This window comes from Vombatus ursinus, unplaced genomic scaffold (assembly GCF_900497805.2).
Source record: "Vombatus ursinus unplaced genomic scaffold, bare-nosed wombat genome assembly UNPS02014852.1, whole genome shotgun sequence".
Taxonomy (NCBI): domain Eukaryota; kingdom Metazoa; phylum Chordata; class Mammalia; order Diprotodontia; family Vombatidae; genus Vombatus; species Vombatus ursinus.
Window position 1 is genome coordinate 6,959,018 of NW_020954630.1, and position 23,314 is coordinate 6,982,331.

General features: G+C 36.1%; 1 protein-coding gene across 9 annotated transcripts in view; it reads left to right on the forward strand.

The window, feature by feature from the left end:
- The window catches only part of RBM33 (RNA binding motif protein 33), a 182,096-nt gene that overhangs the window by 895 nt on the left and 157,887 nt on the right, over positions 1–23,314 (forward strand). For all 9 annotated transcript variants that reach the window (XM_027841120.1, XM_027841116.1, XM_027841117.1 and 6 more), the window contains exon 2: positions 18,256–18,334. In XM_027841120.1, the coding sequence (XP_027696921.1) occupies positions 18,256–18,334 (79 nt within the window). The remainder of the gene's footprint in view (positions 1–18,255; positions 18,335–23,314) is intronic.

Below are 23,314 nucleotides of genomic sequence, written 5' to 3' on the forward strand. Positions count from 1 at the left end.
ATGCAATTCCTTTTTGTATTTTTGCCATGTCAAATTCTTGATTTTCCCTTTATATGTAGTTACCCGTGCCTTCTTAATTGGGGGGGGTGTTGGAAGGGGAGTAGNATGCAATTCCTTTTTGTATTTTTGCCATGTCAAATTCTTGATTTTCCCTTTATATGTAGTTGGGGGGGGTGTTGGAAGGGGAGTATTTTGATTGAGATTTTGTCAGTTTACCGTTTTTATTAACATAGCAAGATGTTTTCTCATAAAACATAAGTCTAAAGGTAAAATTAGCATTTGAACAGTTTGGCTGAAGTTCTTACCCCCCCCCCCCCATTACACGTGGAAAGTCAATACTTTAAAAAAAAATTTTTTTTTTCCCAAAAAATTTGAGAAATAGGATGAAGTTTTTGGAGGACGGATTGAAAAAAGGTTCCTTAGAAACTCATGTATTAATTAGCAGTAATCATATTAATTTACCCAGTGGTCTTGTAGAAATTCTTGACTCAGTTTAATCCACAATAAAGTTTATATTGCAACATGGAATAATAAAAAAAGGTGAATATAGAAATAAATGGTAGCATTTTTGGTCGTTTTTGATATGCTGATTTTTCCTTTTTTATTTTAAATGTAAAATGGCCTGCATCAAGATTTGAGTTGAAGATCTATGGTAGGTCTTGAAAATAAGTGACTTCTTCCACATCCAAAACAGCCCTTTTTTTTTTAAAGTATATTAGTTTTACAAATGTTTGGGCATTTGTTTTTGTTTTTTTTTCCTTTCTTTTTTGTGATCTTTTTTTTTTAAGAACTTTTTAAAAAATGTAAATTTGTCCCTATGGAGTTATCCTACACTGATGAGTTCCAGATTGTTGTCACATGCTTCTATTGAAATAGTGACAAATCAGGGAAAGTACTACATTTCAGTAAAAATTTACCACCTTTAACAAGAAGTAACTTAACCTAGTGAACTCAAGCATCCAGGACTTTTTGAGAACTTGAAGTAGGCAGTGTGGTTTAAGGGAAAGCATGCTGTTATGAAGACAGAAGAACTGTATTCAAATCTTACCTTTTCTGTTTCTTATCTGTGTGACTTGTATAACCTTGCTCTAAATTTTCTTATCTCTGAAATGAGGACTTAGACTAGCTGGCCTCCAAGGTCTATTCCAGTTCTTGACCTATGATCCTATGATAAAAGGAAACAAAAAAAAAGACCTCATAGTGGTCAAAATAGGTTATACAAAGCCCATGCACTTTTATTCATAGGGGTACTTCTTAGGAGTATCTTCATTCAGTATGAATTTCAGCATTCTCTTATGGACAACTCTTGTAGAAATATATTTACATATTTCATTAAATATTTTCCAATCACATGTAAAAAAAAAATTTAACAATCATTTAAAAAAATTATTTCTTTCCCTTGCATCCCCACTCCTTGAGAAAGCAAGCAATTTGATATTGACTATATATGTGAAGTCATGCAAAACATATTTCCATATTAGCCATGTTGCAAAACACAACACAGACAAAAAAAGCAGAAAACAAAATTAAACAAGTATGCTTCGAAAGTTCATCAGTTTTCTCTCTGGAGGTGGTTATAGCATACTTCATGGATCCTTTGGAATTGTCTTGGATCACTGTATTGATCAGAATAGCTAAGTCTTTCACAGTTGATCATCCTTACAATATTGCTGTTACTGTGTAAAATGTTCTCCCTGTTCCACACACTTCACTTTGCATGAGTTCATATAAAAGTCTTTATGGATAACTCTTAAAATCACAACTCAAATCAAATTACCACTCAGATCTTTCCTAGTTTTTTTTTTTCTTCATTATCACAGCCCCAATCTTTGTTACCCAGATTCCACTAAAGCCCTACCGTGTTGCCTCCTCAAGGGAGGTGACCATTTTCTAAAGCTATGCTATTAAAGTACAAGTATAAAGCAAAAGTGTTTGCTTTTGTTTTAGGCACAGTGTTAACAAACTTATTTCCTTGCTTTCTAAGCTCATAGTTGATTGGGAAGATCACAGTAGGTACAAATAATCCTAAAGCTCTCCCAGGGTATTACTGTACAACAAAGTCAGAGAAGTTTTTCATCAGGTTGGCTTCTGGGTAATGAATTTTTTGACCATCATAATTCCTAAAGATGTTCTACTAGGATAGGAAGGGTTGGTTGTCTGGTTTTGTGGAGGTAATGCCAACTACAGTGAATTCATGTATCTTTGATGTAGTAGAGTTAAGAAAAAAAAAAATCTTGAGTTTCATAGAATGATTATGCAGCTCTCCAAAATCTCATAATTCTGAAATGAACTGGGTTGCAGTGTGCAGAAAAGTATGTTTTTCTACTTTTGAATGTGTAGTTTGTACCTTGTTAGTGCTTAATGTTTGTTAAATTGAGTAAGAAAAATAGCTGGCCTCTAGGGAGCGCTTCATGAGCACAGTAACAGTGAAGCTTCCTTAGTTATTTTTTGAGTAACAGGGTTAAAAGAGAATGAATGGCATTTAATAATGTCCATCATTGTGCATTCTTGAAACCTTCGACTGAATTTTGATTTTTTATCCACTTTTGATTTTATCATACTAAGTACTGTTATACTCAACATAGATATAAGCTAAGAACTATTTCTGCCTATAGTTGTATTACAGAATACTCAGCCTTAATAAAGTTAAGAGTCTTAAACAATGCAGCAAACCACAGATAACGGGAGAATAGGTAGTTTGACTTAGAAAAGTATGAACTGTTCTTAAAAATGAGTAACTGAGTTTTTTTTTCACATATTATGAACTGTGTTAGGTAAAGTTAAAGAATTTTAACTAAAGATCATTTGACAAAGTATCACTTATAACTGGAAGGGACCATTGGTCCCTCATTTTACAGATGTGATAATTGACTCTTATATTTGTCTGCTTTTCTCTTTTCCCACTGTTGTGGGCTTATGCAGTAGCCTCTTTAAAAATAAAATTATCTTGCTCATATTGATTCTTTAATTTTATTTTGTATTTTTTTCTGAATTCATCCTTCCCCTTCTTTCCTATCCAGTGAGCTATCCTTTCCAACAAAGATTTAAAAAGAAAGGTTTGGAAAAACAATTGGAGGACATGAAGGAGATGTATTTTCTCATCTCTGTGGGTCAAGCTTAGTTGATATAATTTGCACAATTATCAGATTTGTGGAGGAAAAAGGGGCTTTTTATATTTGTACAATTTTGTATATTATTTTCTTGGCTCTTCTTACTTTGCATCATTTCATGTAAATCTGTGCTTCTGAATTTTTCATATTCCTTGTTTCTTACATGTTGTGCAGTAGTATTCCCCACATTCATTTATTCTAATTTGTTTAGCTATTTCCCACTTGATGGGCATCTACTTTGTTTCAGCTCCTTGTCACACCAAAAGTGTTAATGTGTTGGTGTATATGGGGCCTTTATTTCTATCTTTGAGTTCCTTGGGGGTAAATGCCCAACAATGAGATCTCAAGAATAAAGAGTATGGTCATTTTAGTCACTTTCTTAGGTTTCAAATGAAATTCTAGAATGGTAAGACCAACCCACAGCTCCTCTAGAACTGTTTTAGTGTCTGTCTTTCTACATTTTCTCCAACGTTGACGGTTCTCAACTTTTGTCATCTGCATTTTCTTTGGAAAGGGAAAATCTCAGGATTGCTTCGATTTACATGTTTCTTATTAGTGATTTGGGCTAGCAATTTCATGTTTGTGAGTAGTTTGTAATTTGCATTTTGTAAACTGTTTTTCATATCCTTTGACCACTTATCCATGGTGAATGGCTTTTGGTTTTATATATTTGAGTTCTATAGCTTGGATTTCAAACTCTTATCAGATATATTTAATGCAAAGATTTTATTTCCGCTTGACAGCTTCTCTTACTCTAGTTGCACTGATTTTGTTAGTGTAAAATCTTTTTTGCACTAACTGCAGCATCACTCTTACAGCTAGGTGGCACAGTGGAGAGAGCACAGGGCCTGGAGTCAGGGAAACTTTATCTTCCCGAGTTCAAATTTAATACTTCTAGCCGTGTGACCCTGAGCAAGTCACTTAACCTTATTTGCCTCAGTGTCCTCTTATAGAATGAGCTGGAGAAGGAAATGGCAAACCACTCCAATATCTCTGCCAAGAAAACCCCAAATGGAGTCACAAAACGTGGGACACAACTGAAAACAACTGATCAACAAAAAAAGTCTTTTCAATTTCATGTAATCAAAATTATTTGTTTAATCTTTTATAAATTGCCTCTGTTTCCTACTTTGTTAAGAACTTTCCTCCTTGCCATAGCTGTGAAAAGTTCATTATCTGATCTAATTTTTAAAATAATGTCAACCTTTTATATTTAGGTTGCTTATCCATTTTGAACTTATTGTAATATGTGGTGTGAGGTGTTGATCCAAACCTAATTTCTGACAAACCATTTTAAAATTTTCCTAGTAGTTTTTGTCAAAAGGGGAGTTTTTCAAAAAGTAGCTTATTTTTGAAGGTTTTCCAAACACTGGTTTTGAAATAACTCTTTGCCAGCTCTTGCCACCGCCACTTTCCCCCGAGTTTTCATATAGGTAGGATCATAGGCTGTTAGATTCACTGCTGGCCATTTAGTCTAATATGCTCATTTCAAGATGTGGAAACCGAGTACAGAGACATTAAGTGATTTGTTCCAGTTCATATAGGTAGTAAGTGATCTGTAATCTACCCTCATACTATTGACAGAATAATCTTTTTAATGTGCAGATGTAGATAAGTTATTCTTCTGCTCAACAGTTTGTAATAGTGGTTCTTTATTTTTCTATCATGTAAAGTTCAAACTCCTCTGACATACACGACCTTCTACAATTTGGAACTAGTATACTCCCCTGCCATACACTCTACGTTCTATCTAAATTCCGTTATTTTCTTTACTTTTAAACTTGCCCTTTTTTCATATAACTACTGTCTCTACCAGGAATTACTCCTTTTCCCATCTTCACTTACTGATTTTCTACCCATCTTGTTAAAGACTTAAAATATAAGTTCCTTGAGAATAGAAATTGTTTCATTCTTTGTATTTATGTCTCCAGTGCTTATTAGTACAGTACCTGGAACATTATCAGGCATTTAATAAATGTTTGTAGATTGGTTGAAGCTTTCCTTGATTTCCATCCCTGGCTTCCCAGTATCCTTCTTCCAATACCTGTTAGCATTTTCTTTTGCAATTCTCTGATAGACTTGTCATGTAATAATGTGTATTTATGCTATTTATGTCTGTGTCTTATCTTTCTTAAACTGTATGATTCATGAAGGCAGGGATTGTGTCTCACCTAAACTTAATGTTACCTCCAGCCTTTACACACAGGAGGTACTTAATAAATGATGGCAACTGTTGTTGGCCAAAGCTATGTAGCTAGTAACTAGGTAAGCCAGTATTCAAAATCAGTCCTTCTCTTTCATCAAAAATTTTTCCATTGCTCCACACTGCTAGTAGTCTTTTTAATGTTCTTGAGGTTTTGTGTTCTTCACTTGCTATCCGCTTTTAACTAAAAACCAATTTGTGTTATAAAAGGTATATAAAACTGATCCAAGTTTGGACATTTGAAAGATGAAGCCTCCATAGTCTAACTATGGCTATATCACTGGTTGCAGATAAACATTTTTTGACAAATGTGGCACAAGAACCCAAATTTTAATTCATCTACATATTATCTTTCATTTCTATTAAAACAATCAGTAATTTGCTCTAAAAAAAAACACAATTACTACAGAGTTGCACTCTCAGAAAGAATCCTAGAGTATGTAAATGTTTTCCTTCTATCCTTATCTATTTTGGAGGTAGGGGGCAGAATTTCATGTTCAAAACAGTTATTTTTTCATACCCCTTGATCTGTTAACATAGATCTCATTTAAAACTATTGTTGCTAAAGATGTTCTCTTTAACAGCAAAATTATTAGGTTGTTAGGGTTCAGAGATATGAGAGGGAGGGCTAAGCCTAGTCAGAGTGTAACTCCTAGGGATGTTATGTTGTAGAAGAACCTCAGTGCAATAATTGTTTTAGATGGTGACAAGTATTGAAATGATGATCTAGTGTAATGTTAATATATTAATGCTAACATGAAAATGCATTACCCAGTTTTCATCTGGTTTTGCTGAATATATGAAGAATAAGGAATAGGAAAATACTTAGAAAAAGTAATTTTGAAGCTGTTCTTGGTACAAATAGTTCCCAATTTAAAGTGATTGTTTTCTAGATGTTTTGGAATCCAAAAAACAGCTTTATGTTGTCTTGGGAAGTGGTAGGATACCTGATAAAAGGTAGCATCATATGTGCTTTAAGGCTTCCTTAATGCTTTACATATATTATCTCACTTGAGGAATGAATGTAGGGGGGCAGTGATATAGTTTCCTAACCCAATCCACAAAAATATATTTAACACAATCATGTATCTTGTGTAAATATGAATGAATGAGTGAATAAATGAATGCAAAAGCATTTGTTAAGTGCTTACCGTATGCCAAGCACTAAACTAAGTGCATTGATCCCAAGGAACTCTCTCTCCAGGTATCAGTGCATAAAAGAAGGTGTAGCTACAGTGCCCGTGGAAAGATCTGGAAGTTTTAAAGATACAGTGGTGAAATGTATGGCCCATAGTTTACTTAGGAAGTTAAGATGTCAGAATGTAGAAGCAGGGTTCGGAAGGCCTGGAGGATCTTAGGAGGTGGTGGCAGGGTAGATAGTAATCCAATATACAGAGAGTCATCCTCCATCTCATTAGAAGCAATAGAGTTATTGACTCCCATTTCATTCAAGGCCTGTGAGTAGTTAAACAGCCTGGGCAAATGGAGAAGGCAGGTTGGGATAATGTCCCCAGTGGTGGTTCTTTATGCTCTGGCTTTATGAATGTGTTTACTTTATTAGTACCACTTACCACCACCAACCTCCTCTTCTCCCTCTTTCTCTCCCTTGCTTTTCCTCTCCTAAAAATATTAGCTAATATTTACATATCACTTTAGTAAAGGTTTGCAAACAACTTTGGGATATAGGTGCTATTATTATCCCCATTTTACAAATGAGGACAGTGAGGCAGATAGCTGTTATGTGACTTGCTCAGCTTCATGCTGCTGCTAAGTGCCTGAGGCCATATTTGAACTCAGATCTTCCTGTATCCAAGTTCTGTACTCGTGTCTATTGTCACTGAGCTGTCTTCTCACTTCTGCCTCCCAGAATCCTTATCTTCTTCAATGGCTCAGGTGCCACTAATTCCTCAGTAAAACCTTTCCTGGGCTGCCTTCCCCCAAGTCCCCCAAGTCATTAGTGCTCATTTTGCTTTCTCAAATTTTCTTTTTATTTATCTGTTGTAACCCCTAGTAAGAGATGAAGGTAAGTTGAGGCCAGGGCTTTTTGGTTTTTTTCTTCCTTCCCTTCCTCTTAGCACAGTGCCGTTCCCCTATTAGGCTTTAATAAATGTTAAATTTAATTGAATCCTTATATAGATATAATAAAACTACTCAAATGGATCTGTGATGTCATCAGTGTGGATATTCTTTCTAGCTGTGCAGAGCCCATTCCATCCTTCTTTACCAACACATGATTGACTGAAAGATGTAGAAAATCCAAAATACAAAAATCCCACTATAATTATTGCTTGTTGATGATAAAAAAACATTTGATTCAATAGAGTAGAATGTGACCTTTGAGGCAGTTTGCTAACAAGGTGCCTTTTGTGTATATGTCAAAATTATATAAGATTCCTTAAAAGATGTAATAGTAGGGATAATATTTTGAGCGTTAACATTGAGTGAAGCTTAAAATATGGATGCACATAATAAAAGTTTATATTTACATGACTAGAGGTTACAAAAAAACTATGTATATAAGCTTTAATACATGTTTTTTCTTTCATTCTTGTTTGCTTTCATTTATTCTTTTTTGCTTCTTGAAGTGACCCTGTAAGGTAGAGAGTGCAAGTATTATAACCTCCACTTTATAATAAGATGAAGAATCTGAGCATCAGTAAAGTTAAGTGACTGACTCACTGCCACATATTTGGGATTCAAATATGAGTATTCAGACCCCAAATCTAGTGCTGTTTCTACCATACTACCTTATCTGCTAATGTCCAAGGGGTTTGGCTTCTGTCACTGCCTGTGTGTTCCTGGAACATGTTTAGTTTGTATTTTCCTACGTGTAATAATACCTGTTTCTCCCTATCTCAAGGCATATTATGAAGATAAAGTAAAATAATATCTAGAATTACTTTATTTCTTAGGAAGGGAAGTCATAAGTATATCCAAGTTAAATGTCTTTTATCAGAACCTTCATAGACCCCCTTTGACCAGTGTACTCTCATATCTTTCAGTGCTTGGTGATATAGATCCTACTTTTTTGACAATGAATTGATGTGCTTCTTTAAAAATATGTATATTTTTTGAACATTGTTCATTGAGAATGTTTGAATGTGAGTCCTGTGGTTGTGCATAATTCTACTTAGTAGAATTTTATTTATTGTCCTAACATTCCTGTTTCTGACTATTAGCACTGAATGTAAGAGTTGGAAGGAACCTTGGTGGCCATGTAGACCAACCCATATGGAAACAGAATCCCTACTCTGTTTCTGACAAATGGTTGTATAACCTCTGCTTGAAGACCTCCAAGAAGGGGGAATCCTCTGCCACTCAAGGCAGCCTGTTCCACGCTTGGACACCTCTAATTGTTAGAAAGTTTTTCTGATATTAATACTAAAATGTTTGCAACTGGTGCTCATTGCTTCTGTTTCTGCCAAATGGAACAAGTCTAATCCCTGTCCATATAAAAGTCCTGCAAACATTTGAAGACAGCTATCATGTTCCTCCTGAAGTTTTACTCTAGGCTCAACATCCCCAGTATTTTCCAACCAGTCATTATATGACATGAACTCAAGATAATCCACCATTCTGGTTGCCTTCCTCTGGAGATTATCCAAATCTAAAATGTAGTATGCAGAGTTGAACACAATATCCCAGATAAGGTCTGATGAAGGCAGGGTACAGTGATCAGCTCCTTATTCCTGAAAGCTATGACTTCCTTAATTCATTTACTTCTTTTGCTGCTGTATCACCCTGCTGACTTATTAAATTTTTAGTACACTAAAACAAGTAGATATTTTTCAGAACTGCTCTCTGTGTCACCTGCATCTCATACTTAATGAACTTTTCCCAGCCATACTCAGTGGCTTATACTTTGTTTTTTTCTTTTCTTTTTTTTGAAAATTGGTATAGTTGTCTTTCTCCAGACTTGTGATACCCCTCTTACATTCCAAGGTCTTTCAAATGTTATTGACAGTGCTCAGAAGTAACATCTATCAGTTGTAGTTCATCTGGGTCAGTTGACTTGAATTCATCCAGGCAGTTAAGTGCTCTCTTGTTAGTTCTTTATTTGTTTTTTGTATTTACTGTTTGTTTATCATTTTGGTTTTGTAGTTTTCAGGGAAAAGATCATACCCTTTGTCAGAAAAAGTAGAAGTTAAATAAGAAATGAGTAGTTTCACCTCTCTGTTGTCATTTATCTTATCCATCCTAATCGAAGGTCCTATCCCTTCTTTGATCCTTTTTTTTTTTTTTTGGTCTAAAAACGGGAAAAAAACCCTTTTGTTCTTGTTACATTGGTCACATAAATAAAAATAAATCAAATACTCTCTGCATTCTTGTGCTAAATTTGCTTGGATGATATTGAACAGACCAAGAAAAATTGAAGAGAAGTATAAAAATCTCTATTACAGACTTGTCTATCCATCAGAGGTAGCAGAGCCATCATCTGACTCGTGGCTTCACAATCCTGGATGTACTGCCCCAGGAAGTAGAAATAGTGCTAAAGAAAACCAAGATAGAGAAGAGCAGCTACATTAGACCGAGGGTACTCTGAGAAGACAACATAGCTTGAAGGGTATTGAGGGCTCAGTTTTGAAATATAGGAAAAAGGAGAGGATAATGAATGCTTGGAAAAAACATGGGATTTACCATTGCCAAAGAAAAGTATCTGAGAAAATATAAATAACTCTTTGACCCATATGCCCACTATCCCAGCTTTGACAAACTTCTGAAGTGTACTGATAAAAGTTTGAAAAGGGAATGGTTAATATTCTACCAAAAAAATCACATTTTTATAGTTATACAATTAATTGGAGGATATAAAGCATACAAGATTACACTGTACTTATTGTTGGTTGACTTTTTTTTGGGAAATGTTTTATTTGTTAATACTTCCTTAAAAGGCTTTTATCCAGCAAGTTGTTTCCTATGTGTATATTAAAATCATGCAAGATTCTTTAAAAATAGAACGTCAAAGAAAATTTTAACCCTTAAGTAAAGCATTAAACAGGGAGACATATTTATTTGTCAAAGATGTTTTCTATAATCATGGAGGGTGTCGAATGCAGAATCCAAATTAAAATGGGATTCCTTATTGAGGGCTAGTTCCTGCAAACACCCCTGATTGTGAATGATATTATGCTGTTTATGTCAAGCCGTGGAACATTGCAGAATTTCCTAAATGAGATCTTTTATCAGTCAGGAGCTTTGCCTATTTTCACAGGAAAAACCAAGTGAACAAAGAATACTTACTGGACAGATACTCTAGATGGACAGTGAGCTGAGCTAGGCCCAGAATTGAGCAGGGGGAAGAGAACAGGTAGAGTTTCCTTTTGGGTAAGATGTTTTTATTGACCTAAAATTTTCCCCTGAAACAAGGGGAAAAAAAGATCACTATTTTTTTTTTCTTTTCAGTGAAGCTGTATGGTTGTGATTCATGGAATACCAAATAAAAGTTATGGCTTACTGTTAGTTCAGGGAAAAGGCACATGGATTACGCACATAGATTAAATAGGTTGCCACATATTACAAAAATAGCACAAGAGAAGTGGCACAAATATGTCATTGGAGGGCTTTATGACCAGAGAAAGGAAGTGGTCCTGTCCTGTATGAAGGAATAATCAATGGATAGCTCATATTCTTCATTGGTATTCACTTCAGGTGAAAAGATCAAGGAGAAAGCCTTGGGAAGGCTTTCCAGATCATGGAAAAAAGTCACACAGATGTGAGAAGGCAATGCTCATGTCAGTCAGATCCACTGAAGTAACAAAGTTGACAACTTTGCCTTAGATTTGACTGCACTCCCAATCTCTGTGTTTAAATTAGCATTTTCAAAGTGTTTTAAGGGACATCATGCTTTTTGATCAGCGTTTGATAGCATTATATCACATTTTTTCTTAAAGGGTTTTGAATCTGGTAAATAGGAGTTATGGCTTGTTATAGATTCCAGGGCAGAACTAGAGTCTAAAACCTAAAGTTCAAGGCTTTTTCCTTTTCACTGTAAACTATAACACTTTGATCTCCTTTTCCAGTTTTCTTCCTCTTCTGTATTTTATGAAGATTTATAAATCTTTGTCATTTTTGAAGTTGTACATTGCACCTGTGTTCTGGAGAATTGGTCACATACCTTTATTAATTGAAATTTCATTCATGAACAGAGCAGGGGTGGAGGGCATATCTTTATTTTGCCAATAGTGAGGTATAACAGGGGTTCTCTTTTTCACTTTTTAAATCATATCATGTGTGACAATGACATCCGTATAAACTGTATAAACTTGATGGCTCAGGCTTGTAGCCTCTAGATAGGTGTGTTTTGTTCCTGGAGAGTGGGGGGGAATTTGGGTGGTGATATGTGTCGCTGTTGTTTGCAGCATGCTTTCTTTACCTTGGCTCTGCTTGGGTTTTTTCAAGAGTGATTACCTGCTCAGTTGCAATTTATAGTTGAATCACATAATCTTAGTGTTTGAAGGAATCTCATTTATGATCCAGTTTAATACTCTGCTTGAAGATTTGGGGTATGACACACCTTGAAATTTGTTTGCCTGTAAGCTTTAGACTTAGGAAGCCGTAATACACTCTTATTTAGCAAAACAATTTAGGGGAAGTCACTCATTGTACTGTCATTGTATGACAGTATCCACAGATTAGCCAATATCTAGGATCTGGGTTAATTGAGTGGTACTTACATTTAGAGAAATAGAAATAACTTATGGTAACTAAACTGTCCATTCAATTTAACAAACATTGCCCCCTCTTTTCAGAGCACTGTGCTGAGTGCTGGGGATATGGACAAAAAGGAAATTGTTCCTGCCCTCATGGAGCTTACATTATATTGGGCGTGTTACAATGTGTACACAGATAATTCTTCCTTTCTGTAATCCTTACTTGCTTCCCTTAAACCTCAAAAATGAGTTTACTTTTCTCTGTTTATAACCACTTCCCTAATTAAATTTCTCATAACTTTTTACCTGAATTCTTGTAGGAACCTACAAACTCTGCCTGCTTCAAATCTCTCCCTTCTCCAGTCCATTAACCATAACAGATGCCCTTGCTTAAAAAGCTCCAATGACTCTCTTGACTGTAGGCCAAGTACAAACTCCTCTGTTTGGAATCTTTCATCAATCTGCCTCCAGTCACACACTTTATACACTTATTACACATTACTCCGGTTCATAGACTCTATGTTTCAGCCAAACTACTTGGTGTCTCCCATTCATATTTTATGTCCTGTCTCTGTATTTTCACACACTGCCTTTCATCCTTGGATTCTTTTCCCTCCTCACCTCTGGTTCTTGGAATCTCCAGCTTCCTTCAGAGAAGGAGCTCAGTTCAAGTGCCTCTTCTTAACCTGTGGCCTTTCTTCATTCCTCTGGTTGTTAGTTTCATCACCCAAATTACTTTGTGTGTGTATTTTTTTACAGTTGCCAAAACCTTCCCATTTTCTCCTCCTACTCCACCCCACCCCCAAATTGGATTTTAAATTTCTTAAAGGCAGGTATTGTTCCATTTTTTTGGGCCAGTATTCTCAGTACCACATAGTAGGCACGTAATTGTTGAATGAACTAATCTCTAAGAAATTTTTTAAATGAGCATTTAGGGTCGTTAAGAAGAGTGTCATTATTAATGATTTATATGAAGAATTCATCAAATTAACAAAGCAACATTCCAGAAAATATATATTTAAGGTAGATTTTGTCCAGGCAATCACTGATTTGTTTGGAGGTAGTCATGGAGGCTAGTGACAAGGGAATTAAAGTCTGTTTTTAAGTAACGTGATAAAGGTATTCTTTCTGCAGTTTTTTTCTTGGCTCAGAAAATTCACCTTAGATGGTAACTTTAGTACTCTTAACAATATCCTCACCGTATTTTCATCTATAGTGCATGAAGAGACGTTTGGGTTACTTGTCTGTAGAATGAAGAGTTTGTATTATATGACATTCAATTTTACTTCTAACTTCTGGGTTTTTAGTAGTTAAGGGATTTGAGGTATAGTGGTATAGCAGTATTTCCAATATGGAGACTTAATTTCTTCATGGTTGCGTAGCATCAAAATCCATTGATCTTTGTTGATGTTAGAGGCAATCTAATTCAATATTATTTTATAAATGAGGAAACTGAAATCCAGAGAGATTAAGTGACCAATCCAAGGTCACACATAACTAGTGAGAAATAGAACTGGGATTTGATTGCATATCCTCTGACTCTAATTTCTGTTTTCTTTCCACTATACCATACTGATGAAACAGATGAAATGACATCATTGCTGAATTGAAATATTTGTTGAGTTGAGCCAGAATATAAATGCCATAGATCGGTGATTATTCTGGTGCGGTATTTTGTGTTAATATAATATTACTGAGAAACATTTTATATGGGAATGAGTAAAAAAAATTATTCACTTAGTGCATGCAAAACACTGCTGAGTACTGGGATACAAATCAAAAAAGCAAGACAGTGTGTTTCCAAGAAATTCACATTCTAATGGAGGAGATAACACTTTGAGAAGGTTTCACTTGCAAGTCAGATGGAGAGGTCCGGTGATCTCAGTTGGCAGCAGCAAAAGAGGAATGCATCTCCATCAATGTCATTTCCAGTGATAGAAACATACCACTTTCTGATGCTGAATCATTTGATGGTGCCTAGGAAAGGACTTTGGTTGTGAGAACTTTATTTTCTGGTTCTTCTGTAGTTTTGGTAATTGATGGAAAGGGGGGTGATGCTCTAGCACCTGCAGAAGCAGCTTCTATGTTGCGTTTTTTTCACAAAGGTTATTCACCAAAATGATGGTTAATGGTTTCAGGGCCAGGACTAGAACGATTGGTGGTCTCAGGGGCACTATTACCCACAGAGCTCGTGGACTTTCCTGGTTAGCAATGGTGGTGGTGGTGGCAGTGATGGCTGGCCCCTTCTTCACATCCCCTTCAGTGATGGCTGTGGTAGGCCAGGCTAGAAGCAGAGCCCTCTTGTTTGGCATTTACCAAATAGTTTTGATTTCCATTAATTTGTTTATCTTAAAGTTGCACCAGGAATTCTCCAAACCTGTGGAATCAGTTCTGCCCCCTCCTCCTCTCGCCTATCAATTTGTCTAAACTTTTCTTGAAGATTTTTTTTAAAGTTGGTATATTGTTTGGGGTTATGAGTTCTATGTATTTATACCCAATTTGGTAAAATCTGGTTCAACCTCTTACAGTACTAGAAAATCCTCCTTGAAATCCTGTCTGGAATTCACAGATCATATATCTCTATAGTACATTAATAGCCCATATAAAGTGCATGCTTTATATCATGAATTCAGTGAGGTGTTTGGCAGATCATGTTCTCTCTCTTTAGATGTGTATATATGCATGTACATATATAAAATATATGATATGCCTGATAATATAACATGAAAAGCCTATAATTTGGCTGTTTCTTATCCCTTAGTATTAGCACTATAAAAAGTATTTAATACTTTGTTTTTAGTGGCTATTTTCTCGAACTTGCTCCCTTGTCAGTAGAGCAAAATTTAACAATAATTATCAGCCGTTTTTTAAAATGCTTTTGTATTTTTGAACTATTTTTGCAACATTTTGGGGATTTTAATGTTTCTATCAGAATCTAAACCCTATCTCTACCCTCTCCCAGTCACCTTTTTCTTTTTCTTAAAAGTGAAAACAGCAGTTCATCTTTAAGTAATTTAGTCACATGCAGTTGCTGTTTGGATCCTTTGCTACATCCTCGATGACCTTTGTCTTGGCAGTTATATTGATTGTATTTCTTGGTGGTTTTCTTTTCTGTTTTCCCTCCCCTCAAAGCCAGCTCTTTCATCCTTAGAACCTCCATTTAGCTCAGAGGTCAGCAGTCTCTTTAATCTTGATTGCCAGTGTGGTTAAGCAGTGTCCATGCGCACTCATGGAAAATCTATGACACACAGATCCAAAAGGCAGAGGAAAAAGAATGGATTGGGGAAAAATGAACAGGGATAGAAATAGAAGGAAGTATTCATATGATTGAGAGTAGAAAAGTGTCATAAGTTGTTTGCTCCTGAGCTAGTGTTTACGTAGATACTTAGACATGAATCTTTAAGATACTTTAGATGATGCTTATTGTGGAAAAAGACATTATAGAACTGGATTTTTGAATTTTGTTCACCAAAACGGTTTGAATGCCCTAGTTAGAGATGTAGTTTTGTTTTGCTGGAACAGTGAAAACAAGGCCAAACAAACAAACACAGATTTAGGATTTCTTTTATACTATTCCTTTGAGTAAGTGATCCAAGTATATTCATCTTCTTAGTATGATTCTATGCCCTTTAAAAGAAATTCTAAAAGCAGGTCATACTAGGAGGATTTTCCAAAGCCTTTTGAAAGACCTTCCTTGCTGTTCTTTTTGAGCTCTTCAATATACCATCAGAGTATAGCTATCAAGAATTAAAGCTCCAGTGGATTGGATGGTCACTAGTTTGAATTTAGAAGACTCTCACATTACCTCTTGTTTCCATGCTGCCTTCAAACACAATTTGAAAATGTTGTGAGTGGTACGTGGGTACCAGTATCAGTGAAGACCCCTCAGGACATGATTCCCCCCCCCCTTTTCTTTTCTTTAGTTGTATAAGCAGAAATTCCTGAACTATAGTATATTCTGTTTATCTCATCCTCTAGCTACATGACCTTGAGTAGTAGACTGAACTCATAAGGCCCCAAAAGGGGAACCTGTTACGGTACTCCTGTGTTCTCTTCCTTGCTGGGGAAGATTTACGGGAATAGAGTGTGCCCCTGAGGCTCAGCCAATGGGCCAAAGGGAAGGGGTTATGGTGGGCTATTGCGCTAGGGTCTATATAAACCTATTTTAAACAAAGCACTCTTGCACTCTCTGGCTGACGCCATTTTGGGCGACACAGGGGTGTCCTTTATCGAGAAAGCCAATAAAGCAACTTTCCTTTTTGCAATTCTTGTCAAGACTTTGATTCAAATTTGGGTGGGGGTCTTTTGTCCCACAAATGTTGGAATAGCTTTTTTATGGTTGAGAGAGAAAGCTTTCTTTATCAAAATGACTGAAAGGAGAGAAATCTGGCTATCTTTTTAAATTCACTTTATCTAGTTTCAATACTACGTGACACTCGAACAACAAAGACTTCATGGCATTGTAGAATGAGAAACCTAGTTTTGTATTTTTTCAGGCTATGTAATTTTTTTTTTCAAGTAGAAAAAAACAAACAGGAGTCAGATCTTATTGCTGTGATTGAATGAATGAATGTCAGTTTGGAATTTCTTGTAAGCTTGATATATTCACTTAAAAATAACCTGCGCACGCGTGTGTGTGTGTGTGTGTGTTCGTTCTCATTTTGGAGGGTGGAAATAGAGAGAATTCTGGAATACATTTGTCTTTTGTGGCCAGTCAGACATAGCTACAAGTCAAGTGTTGAGGATGAAAAGGTTGCTTCTAGAATAAGTTAAGTGAATCAGTATGGGATAGGGGACAAGCCCCCAATTTTGAGTCAGAGGCTCTGGATTCCACCCTTTATTGTGCTTCTTCTTGGGTGTGTTTGTAATCGTCAGAGAAAAAACAAGTAGATGGCAGGGAAAGATTGAAATTTTAATGAGCAAAATTTTGGCAATAGTGTGTATAATGAAAATTAGATTCACCTAAGAGCTGTCTTATAGATATTATTATTATTATCATCATTATTCTGTGGCTCTTTTTTTCTCCTTCTAGTTTCTCTCATGCTATTGAGTCCAACTGAACTTTGCTGTTCTTGAGCACCTTTCATCAATGGATTTATTTAATCCAGCTAGTGCAGTGGATTGAATGCTGGACCTGGACTCAGGAAGACTCAAGTTCAAATCTGGTTTCAGACACATAGCTGTGTGACTTTGGGCAAATCATTTAACTTGTTTGACTCACTTTCTTCGTCTGTAAAAAAAAATGGGGGTAATAGCACCAACTTTCCAGAGTTGTGAGGATCAAATGAGATAGTATTTGTAAAGCAACCTGCACATACTAGGCACTTGATAAATGCTTGTTTCCTTCCTTCCTTAAGGAATAAGAGAAAGTACAGAGAATAAGAGAAATAAGAGAAAGTATAGAACTTGATTTGTCTTGTCCCAGGTTCACTCTACGTTATTGACAAGCCCAAAGTATTTTTTCTTATTCCTTGGTCAGACTCCTATGTTAGGTATACTAATCTGAGGCCTGCTCAGGGAACGGTGTCTGCTGCTAGTCTTCCTACATAAAATCTACACTTTGTTTTATTTTCCAAGCAGTATAGATTTTAAATTCCCTATTATGTTTGCTTTTAGTGAATACATGGGGATTAATTTTTAATAATGTATTTAAAAAATTTGATTATAAATTATAAATATTACAAAGGTCTGTAAATAGTATATGTTTTATTCATTATTTAGGAAAGAAGAAATAGTTTAAGTTTTATATAGTGTTTTACAGATTAGAAAGTGCTCTCTATATATTCTCATTTGGTCCTTCTAATAACTCTGAGATAGGTGGTATAAGTACTGTTATCCATATTTTATAGATGTGTAAATTGAGTCTCAGAAGGGAGGCTCAGAGGCTCAGAGGTCACATAACTGAAAACTAGTTAAGCTAGGACTTAAACCTGGGTCTTATGATGTTAAACATGGTGTTCTTTTCATTGTACTTTGTTTTTCCTACGATTTCTCTTTTAAGTTTTTCCTTAAAAAGCCATGCTTTTCTCTAGTTAGTACCTGCATTTGTTGATATTTTCTTATACCTAATGGTACTTAATTGTTTTCCTCTCATAGGACTGGGTGTCTTAATTATTGCCCATTAGTTTAAAAAAACCTTATATTTTTTGTGTATTCAACTGAAAAGTAAAAAGTTCATAACAAACTTTTATGTAGATTTACAGAATTCTTAATTATTTGTATTAGAATTTTTTTTGCATTATATGTCTTTTCTATTCTAGTAAGAACTATTTTAATGAAGTCTTCTTTGCAGATGATGACTTTGATCAGTTTGATAAGCCTGGTGCAGAACGATCTTGGAGAAGAAGAACTGGGGATGATGACTGGGACAGGTACTTAAAAAATTTTCATATGTAGATGCTATATATTGATTAATCTTATGGCCCCTGGACTGGCAGTTTGTTCCCTAATGCTTAATAGAAGTTCACATACACATGAAGTGTTGGTTATATACATGTTAATGTGTTTTCTATGGTTCTTTATGTTCATGTAAACTATTTTAGTGGGTAAAAGTGACAATATGTGCACATACTGGGGCATTCAACAAATATATGTACACACACACACTGTACAAATATACAATGAATAATTATATACAAAGTAGTTAAATACAAGGTATTTTAAGAGGGAGGGCACTAGTGGATTGAGGGGTGGGGTCTGGAAATGCTTCATGAAGAAGATAGTGCTGAATCTGTGAGGCTGAGGTAAGGATAGAGTGCATTCCATCCATAGGGAATGACCACAACAAAGGCATGGGGGCCAGAGATGGAGTGTTGTGTGAGAAGAATAGAGGGAAGACCAATCTGACTGGTCACAGAGCATGGGAGGGGCAAGTAATGCACAGTGAATCTGGAAATAGAGGTAGGGACTGCATTGTGTAGGGTTTTAAAAGCTTAAAAGTAGAGTTTCTATTTTGTCCTAGAGGTAGTAGGAAGCCACTGGAATTGATTGAGTAGGGGAGTCACATGGTTGTTAGATCTGTGCTTAAGGAAAATTACTTAATACATTATTATTTATAAAATAAACAGTTTACAGTATGATACAAAATTACTTAATATAATATTAATATGTACATCTTAGGGAAATGTTAGTGAAGTTTTTAATGTTTAAACTGTGTTGACTGGGTTATTTGGTTTTGTAATCAGCAGTGGGTCATCTTTGGTGTTAATTGCCTAAGCAACTGTTTTTAGCCAATCTTTTAAGTTATGGGGTGTGTGTGTGTGTGTGCATGTATGTGTGTGCGCACGTATGTATACACACAATTAAATATTACATATGATATGTACATATGTATGTATGCATACATACTACAAATATGTACATATATTTTTTGGGGGGGGCAAGGCAATCGAAGTTCAGTGACTTGTCAGTGGTCACACAGTTAGTAAGTATCAGGTGTCTGAGGATGGATTTGAACTTGGGTTTTCCTGACTCCGGGGCCCGTGCCCTATCCACTGTGCCACCTATCTGCCCCTATATCTGCATTATTGAAAACAGTGTGTATTTTTTGTAGTAACTTAAAAATGGAAGGCAGCATATCATAATGGCTAAAGGGTTGACTTTGGAGTCAGGAATACCTGGTTAAATTCCCACTTCTGTGATGTATTGATTCTGTAACCATAGACAAGACTTAACTTCTTAGTGCTGTAGATAACTCTTTTTTTGGGGGGGGGATGAGGCAGTCGGGGTTAAGGGACTTGCCCAGGGTCACACAGCTAGGGTCAGGTGTCTGAGGCCAGATTTGAATTCAGGTCCTCCTGACTCCCAAGGCCAGAGCTCTATCCACTGTGCCACCTAGCTGCCCCGCTGTAGATGACTCTTTAAGACTGAGTTACAAGAGTTGTTAATCTGCACTGGTGGAAGGAGTTTCCAGACTGGAAGTTCCCCATCTCATAGGTCTGGGCCCCAAACTGTCTAAAACCTACAGCTTAACAGTAACGTGTTAAATCTTCCTTGATAAGTTAATTTCTTTTCAAGAAATTATTTGCTCTTTAGATTTAATGTAATTTTCTTTTTTAAATTTTATGCCTCCATTGAGTAACAGCTAATAACATAATGTAAATTAGGAGAACTATACAAATTTCTCAATTCAGCTAATATAATTTGCATTAGATTTTGAAAAGACTTGTATTCTTTGATAATAGAATGCCTTTTGTACAACTGATTTATATTTTGTGTGGAATTGATTCTTTTTGTCTTATGATTTCTGATTATAACTTTTATGCCTATCTTTTGGAAATCTGCCAAAGATTGAATCAAATAATCGAATCTTTCCTTTATCAGACATTGGGAAAGGATTTCAGCTCTCTAATTCAATGGATTCCTGAATAGAAATTCACTTTATCACCAACTCAACAAATGGTTATCTAGCCTTTGTCTGAAGACCTTCAATAAGGGAGAACTCAGTATTTCTGAAAGAAGCATATTCTAGTTTTGGTCACTTCTCTTTTAGTAGGATGTTACATCAAGCCTAAATTTGCATCTTTGCAACTTCTAGCCTTTGCTTCTGGTTCTTCCTGCCAAGAAGTGCAAGTTTGGTCCCTTTTCCATATGGCAGCCTTTCATATATCTTTGAAGAAAGCTATTCTGGTCCTTCCTTAGTCTTTTCTTCAAGCCAAAAGATCTGTGGTTTCTTCAGCCAGTCCTCATGGCCTTGCACCATCCTAGTTCTTTCCTGTGAATGATCTCAAGCTTACTAAATTCATTCATTCATTCCTAAAATTTGGTGCTGAGAGCATAATATTCCATGTGTGATCTGACCAGAGAAGAATACAATAAGGGCTATCAACACCTTCTTCTGGAAGCTTCATTCTCTATAACTACTGCCTAGCTAATCAGATAGTACCTTGTAAATTCTACCTCTACACTGTATTTTGGATTTATCCCCTCCTCTCCATTTTCACAACTTCCACTTAATTTGAAGCCTCATCACCTTTTGTCTGGGCTATTTTAATAGTCTACAAATTGAACTCCCTGTATCAGTTCTGTCTCCTCCCCAATCCTCCAGACTGTTGCCAAAATAATTTTTATAAAGCACAGGTTTACCATGTCGCTTTACTACTTAGTTTACAGTGGGTTCCTATTGCCTCTAGATTAAGATAGAAATTCCTGTTGTTGTCATTGAAAGTTCTTCATAGTTAGCCTCTAACCTGCCTCGTCAGACTTGTTTCACGTCACTCATGTTAAACTGCTTCCTTTTCCTTGAGCTTGGTGTTCCATGTCTTATCTCAGTGCCTTAGCATAGGCTTGCCTCCATGGCCTAGAATGTACTTCCTCTTTTCCTTCACCTCTTAAAACCAGTGCCTTCATTCAACCCTCAGCCCATGTGCTACCTTGTAGCTTAAGTATATTATCCCCTCAGTGAAATGTGAACTTTTTGAGGGCAGGTACTGGATTTTTTGTTGTTTTGTTTTGTCTTTGTAACCCCCTTCCTGGCTCAGTGCCTTGAGTATAGTAGCCTCTTAATTAATGCTTGTTGAATTGAATTAAATTCAGGCCCTCTACCTCCTATGGATTGGCTTAAGTGGTGTTAGCATCGAATAGTAATAATAATAGTAACTCGAAGCACTTGACATACATTTTCATTTCATTTTTACAGTAACTCTGTGAGGTAGGCTATCATTATTTCACAGATGTAACTGGAGCTTAGAGAAGTTATGACTTGTACTCACGTAACTATTTGTGGGCAGAAAAGGGACTAGAACTCGGGTATTTTGACTTCCAGGCTCAGCAGTGACTGAAATTCACTGTAATGACTGCTTTAAGTAAAGATTCTCAGATTTCGAAGGGATATAGGAGAACTCTTCTTGTTTGTTTCCCCAGGGTAATAGATTCCCTGGCCCAGTGCCAGAGGTCTTTGGGTAGTACTGAAAGCATTTTTTTTTTCTTCACTAAAAAATAGTATTATTTCCATTGAATTGTGAGGTATCACTTAAATATGTGTAGGATGTTTGTACCTCAGTGGCCACATAAGCCGCTCTTGTTCACTCCCCACTGTTGCTTTCCTGGTTCCTAGCCAAGAGCTGGCCACCTTTTAGCTGTCTAATCACAACCACAACAACAACATCAAAACCTTTCTATTTTATATTGTGTACTAGACTTCCTTTCTGTGTTGTTGTGGAGGAAAGATCAAAATACATAAAGAAGAGAAGAGGGCAGGAAGAGACAAAAATAAAGATATAAGATTTCTCCCAGTTGTGAGGTCATTAGAAAAGGGGACTCTAGTTTATCTTTTTTTGTCTTACCTCTGGGAAGGGTGGATACAGTATTTGAACTTGAAAATCTAGGGGAAATTAAAAATATATGCAATAATTTTTGAATGTATCTAAAATCACTTGTCTATACTAATGTCTTACATTGATGTCTTATTTTGACATGGAGGTGACCTGGGATTTTTGAAAGCTGTCAGTGGAGCATAAGCTCTAGCAGATCCTATTATGCCTGAAATTCTTCTAGATATGGGCCTGGTGGTGGATTTTCTTAGCAGAGGACTTAGGTTGGAGAGGCTTAGCCACCAGAAATTGGCCACCAGGTGATGAATGTTTTCAGCTATAGCAGTTCATGAAGATAGCTCTACTAAGGCATAGGATGATTGCAATATTGTAGTGGTAGAGACATTTCATATTTGTGACACACTGTATTCCCAGAGAATCCGATGTTACATCAAGCCTAAATTTGCATCTTTGTTCTTTAGTAATGTTACACTGAAGAAATCACAGCTCCTTTAAGTATGAAGTCACATTGCTGAGTAACAGATATGTATTGTCTTACTTAGTTTACTCAGAAGCATCATGTTGACATTAAAATAAATGTTAAATATAACTTATTCAGACACTTTTACTTATTTTATTTCATAATGGTTTTTTTTTAGGGGGGCAGCGGTTGAGGTTAAGTGACTTGCCTAGGAAATAACAGCCACAAAGTATCTGAGGTTGGATTTGAATTCAGGTCCTTCTGACTCCGGGGCTGGTTGCTCTGTGCACTGCATCACCTAACTCTCCCTATTTCATGATGTTTTAAATTTTTATCTCAAATGGAACTCAAGGCTTATGACCTTCTAAGGCTTCTACAGCCTTAGTTTTTACTAGTTGAAGAGAAAGGCAAGAATTTGAACCTGCTGTGTGCTCTTCTGACCCTAAGTCCCTCTTCACCTGCTTGTTATGAACAGTGGAATGCTCAGGGATTGAGAATTGAGATCTTTTTACCTTTCTGGAATATATTCTAGGTTGGGAAGTACTGCTTTAGGCAGTCAGGGAATTTTGCATTTGAGCTAGAAGACATCTTAATAAAATATGATGCTGTTATACTTCTAG